This window comes from Phaethon aethereus (genome assembly GCF_964289735.1).
Source record: "Phaethon aethereus genome assembly, chromosome: 3".
NCBI classification, from domain to species: Eukaryota; Metazoa; Chordata; class Aves; order Phaethontiformes; family Phaethontidae; genus Phaethon; species Phaethon aethereus.
Window position 1 is genome coordinate 128,674,631 of NC_138576.1, and position 17,712 is coordinate 128,692,342.

Genomic DNA, 17,712 nt, shown 5'->3' on the forward strand with positions numbered 1-17,712 from the left:
TCTCCTTCCCTTTCATCCCTCCGCCTTCCTCCTGCAGACTTTGCCATATGCAAGGATGGATTTCACGGAAGCCTATTCCGATCGATGTTCTGCCGTGGGGCTTGCGGCCAGAGAAGGAAACGTTAAAATGCTGAGGAAACTAATCAAGCAGGGATACAGCATTGATGTTCCAGATAACAGGGGGTGGGTGCCAATCCACGAAGCAGCAGCTCACAATTCGAGTGAATGTCTGAGGTTGCTAGTTCGTGCAGGTAAGGAAAATTCAATGTGAAATAGTGTGATTTTTTTTCTGATAAATTCCCCTGCGATATATAAATTAAATGGATTTATCATATTCTAACTTGTGTAAATTTCTGTGTGGTATCACAGGTACTAACTAGCTACGGTAAAGACAAATTGGCACGTTGTAGTCTGTGAATGACATTTGTTTTACTCTACCTTCTCTATCCAAGGCGGGTATCAGCATAGGGCCAGCAATAACCGATGCTGCTGTTTGAAAGAGTTGGTAACAGCGCATTCGTGGATACGCTGTAGGCCACAAATCTCAAATAACTCAGTTATTTTAAGAAAATAACTGTGTTTTGTAATTCATTGCTAAATGCAGTTTTTCTTCCCCTTTATTATTCTCATTTGTAGCTGCATCTGATGATTACATAAATTCAAAGACGTTTGAAGGGATGTGTGCACTGCATCTTTCAGCACGCCACGGGTCTTTGGAAAGTGTTTGTGTTCTTCTGGAAGCTGGGGCTGACCCTGATGAAGTTACTACCGAAGCAACCACTGCATTGTTCCTAGGTGACACAAGCCTTCTTGAAGTCTCAGAACAAGTGACGAGTGGGGAAAAGCTTATTCACTAAATTTAAACTTGCCAGAGTTCATTCCCTGCTTACCATGTTTCATATTTTTGTGGCCTAAAGACTAGGCTTTAGAGTCAGAGGTGGAGTGAGTTTAGAGATTAGTTTTTATCTGTGGATAAATCTGCTTCAGACTGTGTTTTAAAACGAAACTGTAAAACCAAATGGGTTTTTTTGCATTGCCTTTTGTTTCATTCTAGCACAGAAAAGATCTAGGATCTATATCTGTATAAGGGTGTTTCAAGTCTTTTTTTTTAATTCCTCCCTACTTTTTATGTGAAAAGACTTCATTCTTTTTGCAATTCTAGTTTAGCAATTAAGGTCCATTATTTTAGTTTTTTTTCCTACGTTTTATGTTTGACATACTTAAACACTTAAAGCTTCTGCTATAGTAAATCCTCGGAGTTGAAATCATCTGATTACATATGCTTATTTTACTCAGAGGCAAACATGATGACTGCCTCATTAACATTTGTTTACAAGTCTATCCACATTTGTTTTTTTAAACAATTAAATAGCTTATTTGCTTCAAACAGTTGGTAACAGGCAGCACTTTTGGGGAAATCATACTTAAAAGCACACTGGACAATGGTAATTAACAGTATGTGTAAGTGCTTACATAGATTAGACAGGACAAAGGAACAAGTCCTGGATTGTGTAGCCAAGAGATCTTTAAAAAGGAAAAAGTTTATGGTCAGGTTAGTCCAGACTCTGTAATGGGGTTATAGCACAGCTCTGTGTTGGACACTGAGTACTACAAGGCAGAGGCACTCCTTTGGCGAGCTCCTGCGCTAATACTCTAAAAATTATTCAACCAGTAGCAACTCTTCGCAGGTCATTTGTGATCATAGCAAGCTTTTACGGTGACAGGGGAAATGTGCCTTGGTAGAATTGTCTGTGGCAAAATCCTGAGGATGAATCAGGGTGCTAAAGGAGACTCTGTCAATTAATGCATTAGCATAAGTTAAATGTACACATTATAAATTAATTTTATATAGGTGTTTAAAACAGTTTTTTACCTTTTTTTTTTTTATGTTTGAGGGAATTTATTGGAAGATCCCCACAGGGCTTCCCAAGTTCAGGAGGCTGTTGCAACTGTCATGCAGTTAGGTGCCTGCTGCAGAATTGTCTCCGTGTTCCACAGGAAAGAGGGAGGAGAGAAACTTGCTTCTGTTATCTGTGTTAGCACAGTCTAGGTGGAATTTTAACAAGTCTAACTGAAATTTTTGTGGATAAATTCCCATTCCCCCACTCTGTTCTGGGGGTATAAATGTAAAAGGCAAGTAAGCATATATAAGACAAGTTTATAAGAATTGTGATTATTGTGTCAGGAAGTTAGCAGTGAGACCATTTGAGTTTTTCATTGAGTTCTTTAAATCCAGTTAATAAGAATTTTTTTCTTCTTCTGTTCTATTTGAAGCTGTTGAAAATGGACATGCAGACATTGTAAAGCTTCTGCTCCAACATGGGGCCAATGTTAAAGGACCTCATTCTTGGTCTGGATGGAATTCTTTGCACCAAGCTTCTTTTCAGGTAACCTGTAAGTGTATCATACAATTTCCATGTAACTGGTGTATTTTGAGTGATAATTTATCTATTTCTTTGCCTTTTGATCAGGTAATTTTTCCTAACCTACCCCAGCAGTCATAAGGTTGTCTAAATGCTGAAGGTCTTGCAATGCACTGAAGAGTGTATGTGAAACTACATGAGATGTTGATGTTGGGACGCAATAATTATTTAAGTATTATTAATATTGCATGTACTCACAAGCTCACGTGTTGTATTTGGGAGGTGAATCTCTTACAGGATTGTTTGGGAAAGAGTTCTGTTTAGTATCCCATCATCAGTGAGATGTGTGACTTATTCCCGGAACCGAAATATGTTAGCTTAATGGTTCTAATAAGCTAATTTAATTTTCATTTGTATGTAGCATGTGAATGAGAAAATGTGAAAAATTAAATTAAACTTGTCTAATTTTTTTCTGACATTTATTTTTTGGTACATTTTTGGGATACTGAAATATATTGCATTTTTTCTTATTTCTGTTTGGAATGTTGGGAAAAACAGATTATGTCAATTCCCCACTTTTTTGTTGGTTAAGAATCAAAATATTTATTTCAGGGATGCACTGAGATAATGAAAATACTCCTGGAGAAAGGGGCAAGCAAGGAATGTAAGGATGACTTTGGAATTACACCTTTGTTTGTTGCTGCGCAGTATGGAAAGCTGGAGAGTTTAAGACTGCTTGTATCCCATGGTAATAGCGATCATTCATTTAGCTTCATTGTTTTTAATCTTGCATCATTCTGTTACCGTATACAATTTTACTTCTACTCTTGCACTTCGTAACTTCAGATTTTACTATTTTTAAATGTAATTTTGGTTGCAGATGGGTATGCAAAACCATCTTAATTGCTTAAATCTTGTTTCAGAAATTTAATGTAGTTTTCAGGAAGTAATGGTCGGAAATAATAAATCAAAGCTACAGAAAGATGAAGGATCATCAGGGTCTTCTAGAAGCCCTCCATAGCGCTACATTCGTGGTCTGATATTGATGACCTTTCTCTTGTAAATAGGATATCGTTCAGGCTAAGTGAAGATACCTCTCTCTGCTCATAAAGTGACAGCGACAGCAGCAGTTTCATTCACATAATGAACAGGTTTTATGTGCCTAAGTGCATATATCCTTACAATCAAAATTAATTGCCATAACTATTAAGCCTGAGGGAGCCATGGCCTGACTGGTTAAATAGTACTAACTGATCTACCAAACAGGGGGAGAATCTTAAAAAATAATTGCAATCAAAAGATTACCTAGCTCATTGCCTTTCCTCCAGCACGTTCATCTCATGTTGTGCTGATCTTTGACAGAGCTAACATTAAAATACCGACTGTTTAAAAAGTTAGCAACAAGCTAGTAAATGTTTCCTTATTGCTGTGGAAGACCTGTTGCGTTGTGCAGTCACTCTGTGAAAACCAACTGCTGATTAACTTTGATTTGTTCTTCATTTTGTGTGGTGCAGTGGTGATGTAAAGTATTGGCTTTTTTTGTCAGGTGCAGACGTAAACTGTCAAGCCAAGGACAGAGCCACTCCCCTGCTGATTGCTGCGCAGGAAGGCCATGCCGAATGCGTGGAACTGCTGTTATCAAAAGGGGCAGATCCAAATCTCTACTGCAACGAGGATAACTGGCAGTTACCTATTCACGCAGCAGCTGAAATGGGCCATAAAAGGTAGGTGATTAAAAAGACATTCAGGCAAAAAATTCGGGGAACAAGAACCTAATTGACAGAGAGGATATTCAGCTCTAAAAGAAAGAAAAATGAGTTCTCAAGCTGATTTGTAGTTATGAAAACAATTAGAAATTATAATTTTAAATGTCTGCTAGTGCCAGTAAAGTGAACAACCAGTGTGACTTCAGCGGCTAATCTGGGTCTGATTCACATCCGAACGAGTTTAGAGGGGTTTCCACAGTGCTGAATCAGATACCAGTTCACTCAATAGCCATATCACTTTTATATTTTAAAATAAAAATAATAATAGCATATGCTTTATACATCAATTAAACAGCTTTTAATTGGAATTACAGTCCTGACCATTAAGTAGCAGAGATAATCATATGCAAATAATAAATTAGCTGAACCAGCCAGGAGATCAAAGCCACAAAACATTTCCTTTAATCCTTCCAGAAGTGTGCTTTTAGCTTTGCCGAATCCCAATGATATAAGTTGCTTTTGTAGCAGAAAACCCAGAGTAGCAGGCCATTGCGGAGAAGCATCTCTCAGGAACCCCATGACTTGCACATGTGTGACAACATCTAAAATCAAATATATTAATGATGATACTAACTGCAAAATTAAAATTATTAGTAGATGCTTAATCTTAACACCTAGCAAAAGGAGGTCATCAGCTGAGTTGTCATTAAAGTTTGTGCATCAAATTGATGCCTCTTTGCAAACAGACGAGGAGGGTGGACTGTAGTAGATACTGAGGAAGCTGGTTTTTGTTCATTTTCTCAGAAACAGAAGGTGGGTTAGCAAAGTTGTCAGTACTAGAAATGTCTTTAAATCAAATGCTGCCTCTGTAGCTTTTGCAGCAGTATGTAACTGGTGACCTCTGAGCAGCACCAGTAAGTTCCAGTAGCAAAGGAATTGGTGTTTGCCGCTAATCCGTGTTAGCTGGAAAGGATGTGGACCGGAGGTGTAAGCTACGAAACAGAATGATTTTTCTGTTCTAGTATCTCAGAGGTGTTGAACCAAAGTAAGTATTAATTTTATTTGCACCTCGCATTTTCAGTTTGCTTCCAGACTTCTATGAAGTCTGGATTTAATGTGCAGATGTACTCTATTGCTGTAAAAAGGATTGTTGGATAATAGGAAATATCTCTCTCTGATTCAGATTAAAATATTTATTGCCAGCCTAAATCCATGCCAAAGCACTGTGTTTGTTACAGGTCAATGTAAGAGACGATAAAGGTTGTTCCTTTATACAAACTCAGTAGTGAATAAACAGGTAGGATTTTCTTCTTAAGTTGTAATCACCATAAGATCACATAAGATGACAAAATAAGAAGTGTTTTAAAATATTTGCAGGATACTGGAGTTGCTAATACCCATTACTGATCGGATTTGTGACAAAGGCAAAGGCAAAGTGAGCCCTGTGTATTCAGCAGTATACGGTGGTAATAAAGAATGTTTGGAAATGTTACTTAAAGAAGGCTACAGTCCAGATGCTCAAGAGTGCCTTAACTTTGACTGCAGATCACCCATGTGTATGGTCTTCCAAAAAGAGTAAGTATACCTCTTATGTTTTGAAACTATTAATAATCTTGTTGGCCTTTATTTAACTTCTTTTAAATGTGCAGTTTTCCTGCTCTCCTTCCTCAATGCTTGAGCTGCTGGAGTTAAACTGTAAGTATCTGAATGGTGCACAGGGTTTGGACTGCATGCACGAGCTGAAGAACCTCACCAAAATCTCTGAGGGGAAGCTGGGCTCTTTAAAGAGTCATCTTGTAGAACATAACGGCAGTTTTCGTGATTTTAGAAGGCCTTATCAGCACGTGTCTGTCTTCTGGGAACACGACTCGACACTGTAATTTGGGTGAAAAGGACTCTTAAGTAGCCAGGGTCTTTTCAGTAAGGATGAGTTATTGGAAAATAGTGTTTTTCTTTTCTGTATGCCAGTCTTGTGCATAAGACAAGCAGAATGAATTATCTCAACACTATAGCTGTGAGGAGGACTGAGAAACTGAACGATACATTCTTTTAGCTCATGACCCATTTCTTTTTATGCCTGGTGAGTGATGCATACCCCTGGTAGCCAACAGGAAATAAAACAATGCTTACTTCATAATGCAAAGGCTATAATTTTAGAGTAAAAATAATGAGGTATAAAAGCCTTACTCCTAAGTGTATCTATATGGTATGTCAGTGAGGTGCTCTTCATGTCCTTACTGCTGATTTTTTTTCCTTTAGTACAGAAGCCTCCTCTTCCTTTTTCTGTGGGAAACTAAGTTGTGGAGGAATGGGCTATTACTGTAAAAGATCTAGATGTTGCTGCCCCCAAGTTCACCTTATGCGCCTCCCAAACTATTTCAATGTATAAAATAGCATTCAAAGGATTGAATAGTGGCACAGTTTCAAATTTTTTCAAACTGAGATAGAGAATCAAATCTCAGTCACTTCTTGGCAGTTCTGACCTTTGTATAGAGCTGTAATGTCATTATGTTTTAGGTTTTGAGACTTGAGAGCACTTACCTGGTAACTGCTTTATGCCTTAGAACAACAGAGAAATTTCTTGTTGTAGAGAATACATTTGAAACTTTTTTTTTCTTCATCTGACTGCTGTCTATCATTTAATATTTTTTCAGAATTCTAGTTAGTTCACCCTTTGTAGATACTCTTCCTCAGGAATACTAATGTGAAGTAATGTTATGTGACTGGTGTGCTGCATTAGGGAAAATATCTTCAATAAAGGCTTTTAAATCTTCTTAAAAGTCAGATTCTAACAGAATATCTCAGGTATATGGATCACAACTTAGTGCTTATATGCTGCCATTTAAATTAATGAGGTTTTGGTAGTAGTGAATTTAGTTCACCCCATTAAAAAGCAGTTTATCCAGCAGATGCAAAAATGTAGCTTTTGGGGCTGGCTTACGTTTCAGAAACATGATTTCAGTTTCTCATTCTGACTTCTTGTCTTCCCCACGTGACCTACTCTGATTTCCTTTATTTAAGGAAGAAAAATCAAAATACGCAATATTTTAGCAGTCCTTAGATTCCAGAAGTTCATCACTTGCAAACTTTTTTAGCCAAAATACTAACTTTTAGAGGACGTGCCTTGGTGCCCTGAATCCTATAAACATCTGAGGCTTGTATAACAGATGGGCAGAGGCTATTTGAGAAATTATTTTTTACAAGAAAGCCTGTTCTAATTAAAAACTATGGTCTTGAGGTGTTTTTCCCCTGGAGAAAGAATTAACTTGGCTGGGGTATTCTTTGCTGAATGTGTTTGAATATATGTGTTTGTCAAGCGTGTACTCGTTAAACGCTATTAATTAACAGGATTGCACATTCTTACAGTTGGCTTAGGAAAATTTTTTTTAACTTCACCAAATACATGCCACCCATCTACAGTGCCGTAATTGTAATGAATAACTTGCCAGTCATTCATCATGTTCCTGAAGTGAAAATACTACAGTAATACTCTGATCGAGTTTATCCTCCTTGAACTAAAAGGGCTCATTTCAAAGAGGGAAATCAAGGGCAGAATTTTTTTTTTTTGAATAGTGAAAGTACATCCCAGTGACTGTGCTTGTTTCAGCCTCTTGTGTCTCTGGTCAGGCTGCAGGTGATTGTGAACTGCTTGAGGCAGGAACTCATCCAGATGCAAAACGGTGCATGTGAAATCACACATCGGGGTACGAGGCAGAATGTGCTTGTCCGTATCTCTATACATGTCGTATAAGGTGTGCAGTGAAGCAGTGCATAGGGTTTGCTATTACTGATTTTCATTAGACTCCTAGAAAGTGTCTTTAAAAATCCTTGGACATCGTTTTTCCCCTTCTGTCCTATTCTTAGTATATAATAAATAATGTAGGAAGGGATGCAGACCAGGTAGCTACTAAAATGTCCTGTAAATGAGGCAGGTAACATATATCACCACTTCAAAACCACTTCTAGGAGGTAATGTGCAATCTAATTGGGAACTAAAAAGCAACACGCTAATTATCAGTCATAATCTCATTCATTATCATATTACCATAGTATAATTGATACTGATAAAATTATTTTACTAAAAAAGTTTTAAAGTGTTTACAATAGTTTGGCGGGTTGCAGAGCTTCCTGCAAGTACAGTTGGATATAAATTAAACCCTTAACAAGTTTGAACATCAGGCCTGGACCCCGAGTTCCAGGGTGCAGTCGTCTGATGTTTTCACATACTTGTCCATCTGCTGCATGTGGCGTATTTTTAAGGTGAAACCTAATCAAAGCGTGCACGGTGCTTTCTGCTTCTAGCAAGCATGTGGCAGATCAGCGGTGCAGTGCTCTAACCTCTGCCTTACAGGTACTAGTAACTGATGCCTTTGGGCAGTTTCTATTTGCGATCAAAAGGCTGGCTTTGAAGGGCTGGAAGCTGTTTGGAACCATAGGGTTTTTTCAGGAAAGAAAGAACAAACGTGCTAAATGTAGGAACTGGAGTCTCCTGAAGTAGTTCTACATTTTAAACTGATGCTCTCCAGAAAGAACTGCAGTCAGAATGGCACGCTGGGTTTTTCTTTGGTTTGGGGGCATTTTTGGTAGGAGAAATCTGCTTGCTTGGAAGCAAGAAGTAAAATGGTAGATGCTTGCTGGGGAAAAACTAACAGGATGTCCTGTGCTTTGTGTGCACTTCCTAGGTTTTTTTATTTCATTGATATTTTCCTGAAATACGGGATCGCCTTACTTGGGATTAATTTGGGATATTGCCTGTTCCATGAAAAGTTTCCTTTGTTTCGACGCTTCTTGAAGCTGGGCTGTTCGCTGCCTTCTGAGGACCAGTTATCGGAGTTCATAAGTTACACAATTAAGGCGCATGAGGAGTACAAGGAGTGGCTGCCTTATCTGCTCTTGGCTGGTTTTAATCCAGTGGATTTAATGCGCAGATTCTGGTAAGCAGATACCGTTACCTTGTTTACTTAAGTATTGTATGCTAACCTGCAGAGCTGTTGCCAATGTTATTTAGCGCATGCTTTTGGAGGATAGAACTTGATAATCAGAGTCCGTGATCAGGAATGGTGAGGGTTTCGGACAGTCTGAAATAAAACATTGGTGGGTGATGGCTGGATTCAGTAAAAGGTATTTCTTTTAGGAAGAAAGCCAGAATGGAAGTTGCTTTATCACTACCCTGGAGAAAGGCATCATTTAACAATTTTTGTATCAAACATCTCTTATTAGCCCCTGAATTTAGTTGCAAATTGCATGTGTGTGTCTAATACGGTAATTGTAAGAAGAATTTCAAGTACCGAGGAAGAGGTTAGGAAGGATCGGAAACAAATGTAAGGTGAAGCTGGGCCAAGGCTAGGAGGAGAGGAAACGGATGCAGTTAGAGATTGTGTTAAACAAAATAATGTGCCCAAAATTCCAGTCTGGGTTGGTCTTTTTTTTGTGTTGTTTTTAATTCTTCCACATACAAATAACTGCTTGGTGATGTTTTATGTTTAGTTAGGCACTACAGAATTTAACTTACATTTAAAATTATGATGTATTTGCATTTTTGTCTGTTTTTTTCTTGTCCATGAAGATGATGCTTAGATTTTACTACCATGTATCTGAGCTGTTAACAACCTCATGGGAGATGTATAAACTCATATGCATTACTTAACTGTATGACAGGAGTAGGATTTTAAGGTTTACTTAAATATTGATGTACATTTCAGACACTGTTAAGATATCATGGTCAGGATATCATTGGTAGTTTTAAATGCATTCGTTTATGACTTAGTGAGATTCTGTTAATCTCTAGCATCCACAGCTTTCTGAATAGTAATCAGAGGAGCATATATAAAGCATGGTATATCTGTGCTTCTGTCAGATTTATTGAGAGAAGACTAAGTGCTTGCAAAAGTAAACACTACAAGATTGCAATTCAGTGAGTAAACAAATCTCACTGTCCATGTAGATAATATATGATGCTTCTTTGTATTTTGTTATGTAATCCACTAATACTTTTATACCAATTGCTTCCTTTGTTTAAATCCCCACTTCTTAAAATAGCGTTTTACATCATAATCTACAAAACTAATGTTTTTGTAAGTTTAATTTCAATATTAACTCTTCCGTCCTGGAGAATAACAGGAGGATAGTAGATAGCAAATGACATTTATGTATATGATTTATTAACTGTCTCTGGCTCATTGTGCAAAACAATTGTATAATCATAAGCCGGTCAGCCTAGAGCACTGACAATTTTAATTACCAGTGGGAAAAGTAAAATCACCATTTTCTTAAAGAAAGCTAGGCAGTCGGATCTCTCTCCCATATGGCTTTCAGTGAATGTGTAGAAGTTCAGTCAAATATGAAAAACGAAATAATAAAAATTAGAAAGGACATAAAATAACTTTTGACATTAATCTCTTGTAAAAAGCAAGTGTATTAAAAATTTTTAGTCTGGTGTTTTTAGAGCTGTGTTTAGAGCATTTAGATTTCCATTCACTTGAAAATTCAGGATTGTACACACCTAGCCGAGAAGCTGCTCTGTTGAAACTGCATGGCTCTTCATCATGCATAATGCTAAAACAATTGCTTTACTTGCTGTTACTTAAACCTCCTTAAACACTTTATTCAGCTAAGCTAGCTTTAAAGGTTCTTCACACATGCTAACGATTTGAAATGTAAATCGTACTGATTTCTGAATACATATAAATGTGACCTTTGGTAGAAGGAGAGTTTGAAACACTTGCAAATTTTGTGGGTTGGGGTTTTTTCTGTTTAAGTGGAAACGGAATAAGAAATTAGTGCAGAAGAGAGTGCTGCCTATTGCTGAGGTATTTTCATTTCAAAGCAGATATTTTTTTCTTACAGTCAAACTTACTTTTAAAAAGTAATAGAGAAAGATTCCATTATTAGTAAAAGGTTGTGCTGTCAGAGTTACTGTGGATTTCCCTTTAACGGTTTTCTTTTTCTGTGCTTAGGATGTAGAATATTAAGGATTTGTTAGAAAATAGTAAAGCTTTCTATGCCTTGTTTCCATTATTCTATTTATGCTATTGTGTAAAATGGGAGTTTTTGTTACGCAGGATTTTTTCTGTGAGCGAGAATGCCCTTAATTTTATCCTGGAGTTCACAAACTGGAAGAGACTTCCTCCATCTGTAGAGCAAGACCTTTCAGACTACAAAGAGAAGTTCACTTGGACTCCCAAGAGCCATTTTGGTAAGCAATACAGTTAGGGGAAAAAAAGTCTCCGTGTATGCCAGCTTTCAGGCTGTAAGGGGGGAGCAGCTCTGTGTGCTAATGCACGATGCCAAAGAAGGTTCAATAGTCGATAGACATTGCTTGTCTAGAAACTGGGGAGCAGAAATAGCATTGCCTTAAACAAACAAACAGGCAAAACATATTTGAATGAATTTTACTCATTACATCGTTCAGTTCAGAGTTAGCATGTTTCAAGTAGGTATTCTCAGTTTAGGCTATCTTGTCCACTTCAAATTTAATGCATGTGGTATAAAATATGGGCATTCAATCCATACAATTCAATACAGTCCAGTAAATTAGTACTTGCGCCTTCCTGAAATGATTTGTTCAGCCTCTTGGATAATATAAGGGAAGATGGTTTGGTTACATTTTCTAGACAATATCCCACTGACGTTACTGTTTTTTAATTTGATTTGTATTTCCAATGAAGTGTCTATCCTGTTCTGTAAGCATTTGACCATAATTAAAATAGAAACCATATAAATCATGATACTAAATACCTACAAATCTAGCAGTTTATTGTCACTCCTATAGTCAAAATGTGGTCAGCCAAAAAGATTCAATAACTGATTGTCCAGGAAAACACTAGAGCTCACTCTGTTCACCCTCCAGAAAAGCAGCTTTAACATACAGACTTTGCGCTGTGCCCTATGCATTGTTATTGAAAAATTGTGCTCAAGTGTCTTTGTTAGTGACTCATTTCAAAACAAATTCTTCTTTAAAGGGGGCTGTAATAATTTTTAAAATATCTACCTGATGTTGATGTTATTCCTTTGGAATATTTAATGCTAATTAGGATATCTTTTTTGAGTAAAAAAAAGGTTTCTTTTCGTGGATTAAGTTCTTTCTTTATTTCCTTTGCTATTAGTAAAATTATTTGTGTTACAACAGTATCCAGTAACCAAAGCTGAAGAGAGAAAGCAGAGAGGAAAAAGCAGGGAGGGGGGAGGCAAGTTTGCAAGCTTTCACTTGTTCATTCTTTCAGCCAAAAGCAGTCAGGGCGAGCAGCCCAGCTGCTGTGCTGAGAGGCAAGCTTCCCTGCTTGAGAAGTACCAAGCACTTGAACTGAGATAAGCTGGTCGTGTGAGTGAGCATAGGAAGCTAAAAATGAAGGGTTGAAGAACCGGTGTTCACACCTCCAGATGAAGGCTTGCAAAATGTGTAACCCTGTGGAGTTGTACACCTGCCATACTTACCCTTCTAGACTGAAATATGGAAATGACTGCAATTAATACTACAGATTCCTTCCTAGCTACTCTAGGAGAGTTTGGAGGGGCTAGAGTTCTGTATCAGGATAAGTTGATCCATAATATGGAAGTTTGTGTTCAAGCGAATGCACATGTGCGGCATGTTTGTGTATCTTTTGGCCCGGTGCTTGTCCGAAGTCAAGTTACTTGGCAACATGTTGGAACATTTGGCATCATATGCCAACTGAGTCATGCTATCATTTAATACTTATCCCTGAGGTTTTTTTCCTTGTGTTACCCTGTTGCTTGATTTACTTCTAGACTTAACTTTTCATTTCTTGTAAGGTGGCACAGGCCTTTATCTCACCACGCAGGTAGCTCTTCTAGGCTGGTTAGATGAAACTTTCTGGTTAAGGATAAAATGATTCTTTCACGCTTTGTTTCTAGAAGTTGAAGGTAACTTTTCTAGCTCCTATAGGGAAATTCTGAAAATACTGATTCTGGCAGGCAACAGCCCTTCACTATCCAGAACTCTGCCTCGTTATCTGCCAGAGGCTGAGGGGTTTCAGATAGGATCCAGCTAAACCAGGTAACTGTAGGCACGCGATGTAATCCCATGGTGTCCTGTTCAGTGTTCAATTTGGTTTTTAATGTTTCAGCCTCCATTCCTTCCCTGTCTCATCTTTGTCGTCTTGAGATCCGGTCCATTTTAACGAGCGAACGCCTGCGATCGGACCGGTTTATCCGGGAATTGCCATTGCCAGCTTGTCTCCAGGACTACCTTCTTTACTTAGATGTACTGCGAGTCAACGCTGTTCTGGAAGCAGAGGATTATCTGGGGCAGAGGGAGGAGGGAGCTCCCTCTACCAGTCACTCCAGCACTGAAGATACAGAGAGGAAGGACACCTGTAATGCTGGTGCTAGGTGACAGCGCTGCAGATTTTGTAATGGCAGTTAACAGACACCGGAGAAGTACTGTAAATAACTGTAGTAATAAGTCTTTTCATGCTGTGATTTTATACTCTATCTAAAAGTTTGTTATGAGTTCCGTGATTCACTTGTTTTAAAAGTCTATTGTAGCTTTCTAAGTCTGTGAATATTTTCTGTTTTTTGAAAGGAAATTTTTAACTCTTATGAAGTAAAAGGAGCTTATTTGATTAACGTAGCTTATACAGTGGTCAAAATCTATTTGGTCAGACACTGTTAGTAGACACTTTATTCTAAGTACTGCATATACCAAATTAAATTATATAAAAGTCAAGGAACACAATATTGTATTCTTGTTATGAATTTGTAAGTTGGGGAGTGATCTAGCTGAACCAGAGATAGGAAATTAATATAAGAGAGGAAATTGTTTGCTGAAGGAACAGTGATTTCCCCCCGCCCCCCTTTTCTTGGTTGTCTATATTTGGCGGAATGCTGGAGTGGGAAGCTGGCTCGGAGCCTGCACCCTGTCCCTCCCCTTGTGTAGCCCATGGGCCAGGCGCGAAACGTCCCCAAAAGCATACCGACGTGGCACAGCTGTACAAAAATCCCTCCTTCAATGAAGTGAAGAAGCAACCGCCATCCCCACGGCGTGGGTGACAGGGCTAGGGCAGGGACACCTTGGTGGAAGACAGCTGCATCCCTCGAGCTGGGAAAGCCCTCATCCTGCAGAGGCGAAGCCGGTGCTGCCAGGCTCACTGGTAATAGATGCTGAAGGCATGGAGGATGTACAGGAAGGTCGTGATGAAGGCAAAGAACTGCATGAGAAGAAGAGTGAAAACTGGCGTCAGCTCGAGAGTCTAAGCCCATCTCCTCTCAGTGCTCTCAACCTAGGGAAACCTCCCAGCCTAGACCTCTCTCCAGGCTCAAAGAGGCAAAGCCCCCCACATTTCCCAGGAGGCAGCCACGCAAGGCTGTCTGTGTGCTGCTGGAGAATCCCATGCTGGCTGCACAACGCAACAGAGATGAGGAGACGAAGCTCTGACCTGTTTGACACTGCTGGGCTTGGGCTGGTTCTGCTGTGGCTTTAATATTTGCTCCTGCGTCTCCCCGAGGGGAATTGCGGGCACTCTGGCCTGCCTGGGGTTTTCTGGAGCAACTCACCGATGCAGCGCTGTTGAGCTGGTAGTAAAGCGGCGAGTTGGGGCCAAACTCAGAGCGGATGGTCGCATTGGCTTGCAAGACAGCAGCGCTCATGTACAGAATGGCTGTGGCACCGTGGTACAAACTGTCCTGCAAAACAAGGGAGTGGTGAGGATTCAAAGCCTGCCTGGGACTGTCCTCTGATTCGCCCCGAGGACGAGGTCTATCCTCTGCACATGCGAGCGCTCGAACAGGGGACACATGCCCAGACAGGGGCTGGGACCAAACCCTCGTACCATGCTGAACCCACCCCTGTGCCCATGCAGCACCCATGGCACAGCACAGCTTCCCTTGGCATTTCCAATCAAGGCAAAAGGAGGAAAGGGCCAGTTGTTTGCAGAAGGGCCAGCTAACCTGTCACCAGCCACAGTGGTCTTGTGCCCACACTGCTGCTGCCAACATCTGCCAGTGTCCCAGTTCCTCCTTACCAGCACTCTCCAGTTCTCGCTGTTTCGGTGAAAGCCAAAGAGGTAGCTTAAGAGGAGCAGCAGGGAGATGAGGCAGGAGCTGAGGGACACGTACATCACCCATCCCTGCAGCAGCGGGAAGGAGACGGAGGTAGCAGCGACAAGGATCCACACCCAGGTCCCGCAGAGCTGCCGGGGACAAACACACGCACCACTGATGAGCATAGGATGAGGAAAGCCCCTTTTCCTCCCCGAGTCCCTCCTGGCCTCCCTCCAGGGGCAGCCCCGGCAGCCGTTGGGATCCCTGCATCTTTGGGCAGTGCAGACCAGCCTCCCGGAGCATGCCGGCATGACAGCAGTACCGTGAGCTGGCACGAGTTTCCCTGAACTCTTAGGAAATACTTCAAAACCTTTCTTACAAAAGGGAAAGGTTTGCTGCCTTGTTTGACGCAAAGAAACATCTCACCCTGAGGGCTTTGGCGGAGAAGGGAGAAAATGTGCTTTTATCTGGGAAAGGTGAACGGCCAGCGTCAGCCCAGCCCTGCCCTGCCCGCTCATTAATCTCCTGGGCTTGAAATCACGGCACAAGGAAGTCTCCTCCTGACTCCACGCACGAGCCCAAGAGTGAGTCGCTTGCTCTGGATCCACCTAAAATATTTACAGTGCACAAATAGCACGCGGGGTTGTCTGGATAAGCTCACGCTGCCCTGTGCCGCTCCAGTGCCGGTGGATGAAACACCCCAGATTTGCAGCGGGCAGCTGAGCTCGCCGCCACGGGTAGCTCACGGCAAAGCCCAGCCACAGCGATTGCACCCGTGGGGCATGGGTGGTGCGGGGCACCAGCACTGTGTAATGTGTCAAAGAACACCAGTGGTTATCTCAGCCAGTCCCACCGGATGCTCTCTGGACCCGTAAGCAATTGAAAGATAAATGGAATGTTACACGTTACAAGACACCCAACTGCCTTCAAGCCTTTGGAAAGACTTAATACAGAGAACAAAATTATCTCTATTTTCAAGCAATTTCTGTGCAATAACTAGAGCTGCTTCTGCCACAGAGGTGCTGGCAGCTCTGCAGCCTCTCCCAGCCCCATGGCAGCTGGTGACCCTCGCACAGGTTTTGGGATGGAGCGGAAGTGTATCCTCAAGCTGTTCCAAAAAAACACATCACGAAGATCACCTTTGTGTATTCAGAATAAGCTAAAAGAAGCAGCGTTACTTCCCATTAATGCTGTCTTCAGGATTGTTCTGGGGACAACTCCCAGATTTTTAGCCCCATGACTTGCTAGAGCCATTAGTGGGGTGCTGTAATGCAGCAAAGCTCGGCATACTCACTATCTCTGGTAGGATGAACGCGTAGGGGACGGTTTTGAAGACGGAGGGTCCGGAGGGCAAGACGGGCTGCGTGGAGGCCGCAGGGGGACACGCCGAGGCCATCTCTTCTCAGCTGATGCCACGACTGCTCTGGCTCCGCTCCGCTCGCATTTGCCTGCGCCGTGCCGCTCCCATGCGGGGTTTTAACCGACACACCCGCAGGGACGTAATCGCAGAAACCAGCCCAGGCTGGCACCACGCCGCTTCCTCCGGTTGAAGGAACCCTCAGCAGCCCTCCAGTTATTGCGGCTGGCTCCACAGATCCTGCCACCAGCACCGGGATGGGAGAGCGAGGGGACCCCACCCCTGCCACTAGCACACAATCAATTCAAGGTCTTTAATGAGAGAGGAAATAAAAAAAATCCCACACGACGCTGGGGCAGAAACGTTTCCTGCAATCAATTTTTGTCTTTGGCACACTTTCAAGCCTGAAATATTTTTGCTTCCACTGTTACCTCCTCCCCTTTCTGTTCAGGTTTCTGCTCTGTGTTCAGAGCACACCCGTACCCACTGGGCACATCCAGCCTTCAAAAACTTGCAGCCAAACAATTTTTACAGACAACTCAACGCACTGGTAAAAGATGGGAAGGTTTGCCCATGTGCTGCTAAGCACCCAGAAAGGCCTGAAGGGCAGCTACAGGGACAGCTTTGATTTGTACCTCCTGGCAGATGCGCTTTGGATTCGACAAGCACATGCTGTTTGTTGCAGAGGACTGTGCCTCACCCCATAACGCACTGATAACTGGCAGGATGAAAGGCTGAAGGTGGCATCTCTGCTTCATGGCCTAGAGAAGACATCGTGACTCCACTAACTTTGGCAGTACTCCGCAGCAGGAGGAGGACGATATCCTAGTAAGATATCATATCTCCCTGTTAGGAGAGCTAAGTGATGCCCTCGGAATTTGGCTTATATGCCAACCTCTTGCACAATACAGAGCAAAGATCAAATCCATGATGTTTCTTACTGCCGGAGCCCCTCCTAGGCCCAGGGGGGAAGTGCTGTGTGGCATTTCTGGAGGCTCCAGTTTACAAATGCTGTGGTCTTTGAAAGGTGGCATTTTAAAACTTTTCACACCAGACAAAACTAGTGCCTGGCTCACAGTTAAACCCACATGTGACTTGGTGCCTGCCTACCTGATCAGATAAGGTGGCAACGTACCCATCACCGTGGAGAAAGCATCCAGGTGCTCCAGCACAAAAGAGAAATCGGATTAATAACTTCCCAGTGGAAGCAAGGCAGCACATATGGCCTGTGGTTACAAGCTGCTCGGGGAAAAGAAGCCTTTAAGGTCCCGGTCCACCTGAGGAATAC

The 17,712-nt window shown here is 41.4% G+C and overlaps 2 protein-coding genes across 2 annotated transcripts; one reads left to right on the top strand and one right to left on the bottom strand.

Moving 5' to 3' along the window:
• Positions 1–55: 55 nt before the first annotated feature.
• Positions 56–13,421, top strand: ASB3 (ankyrin repeat and SOCS box containing 3; the record flags this gene model as incomplete). Its single annotated transcript, XM_081998633.1, has 9 exons — positions 56–251; positions 637–795; positions 2,275–2,387; positions 2,976–3,111; positions 3,910–4,087; positions 5,447–5,644; positions 8,752–9,003; positions 11,131–11,264; positions 13,153–13,421. 9 exons carry the CDS (start codon positions 56–58, stop codon positions 13,419–13,421), a joined length of 1,635 nt encoding a protein of 544 aa, XP_081854759.1.
• Positions 13,422–14,172: 751 nt separating this feature from the next.
• Positions 14,173–16,463, bottom strand: MALL (mal, T cell differentiation protein like; the record flags this gene model as incomplete). Its single annotated transcript, XM_081997528.1, has 4 exons — positions 14,173–14,235; positions 14,582–14,710; positions 15,049–15,216; positions 16,362–16,463. The coding sequence occupies 4 exons, from the start codon at positions 16,461–16,463 to the stop codon at positions 14,173–14,175; spliced, it is 462 nt and encodes a 153-aa protein (XP_081853654.1).
• Positions 16,464–17,712: the final 1,249 nt, after the last annotated feature.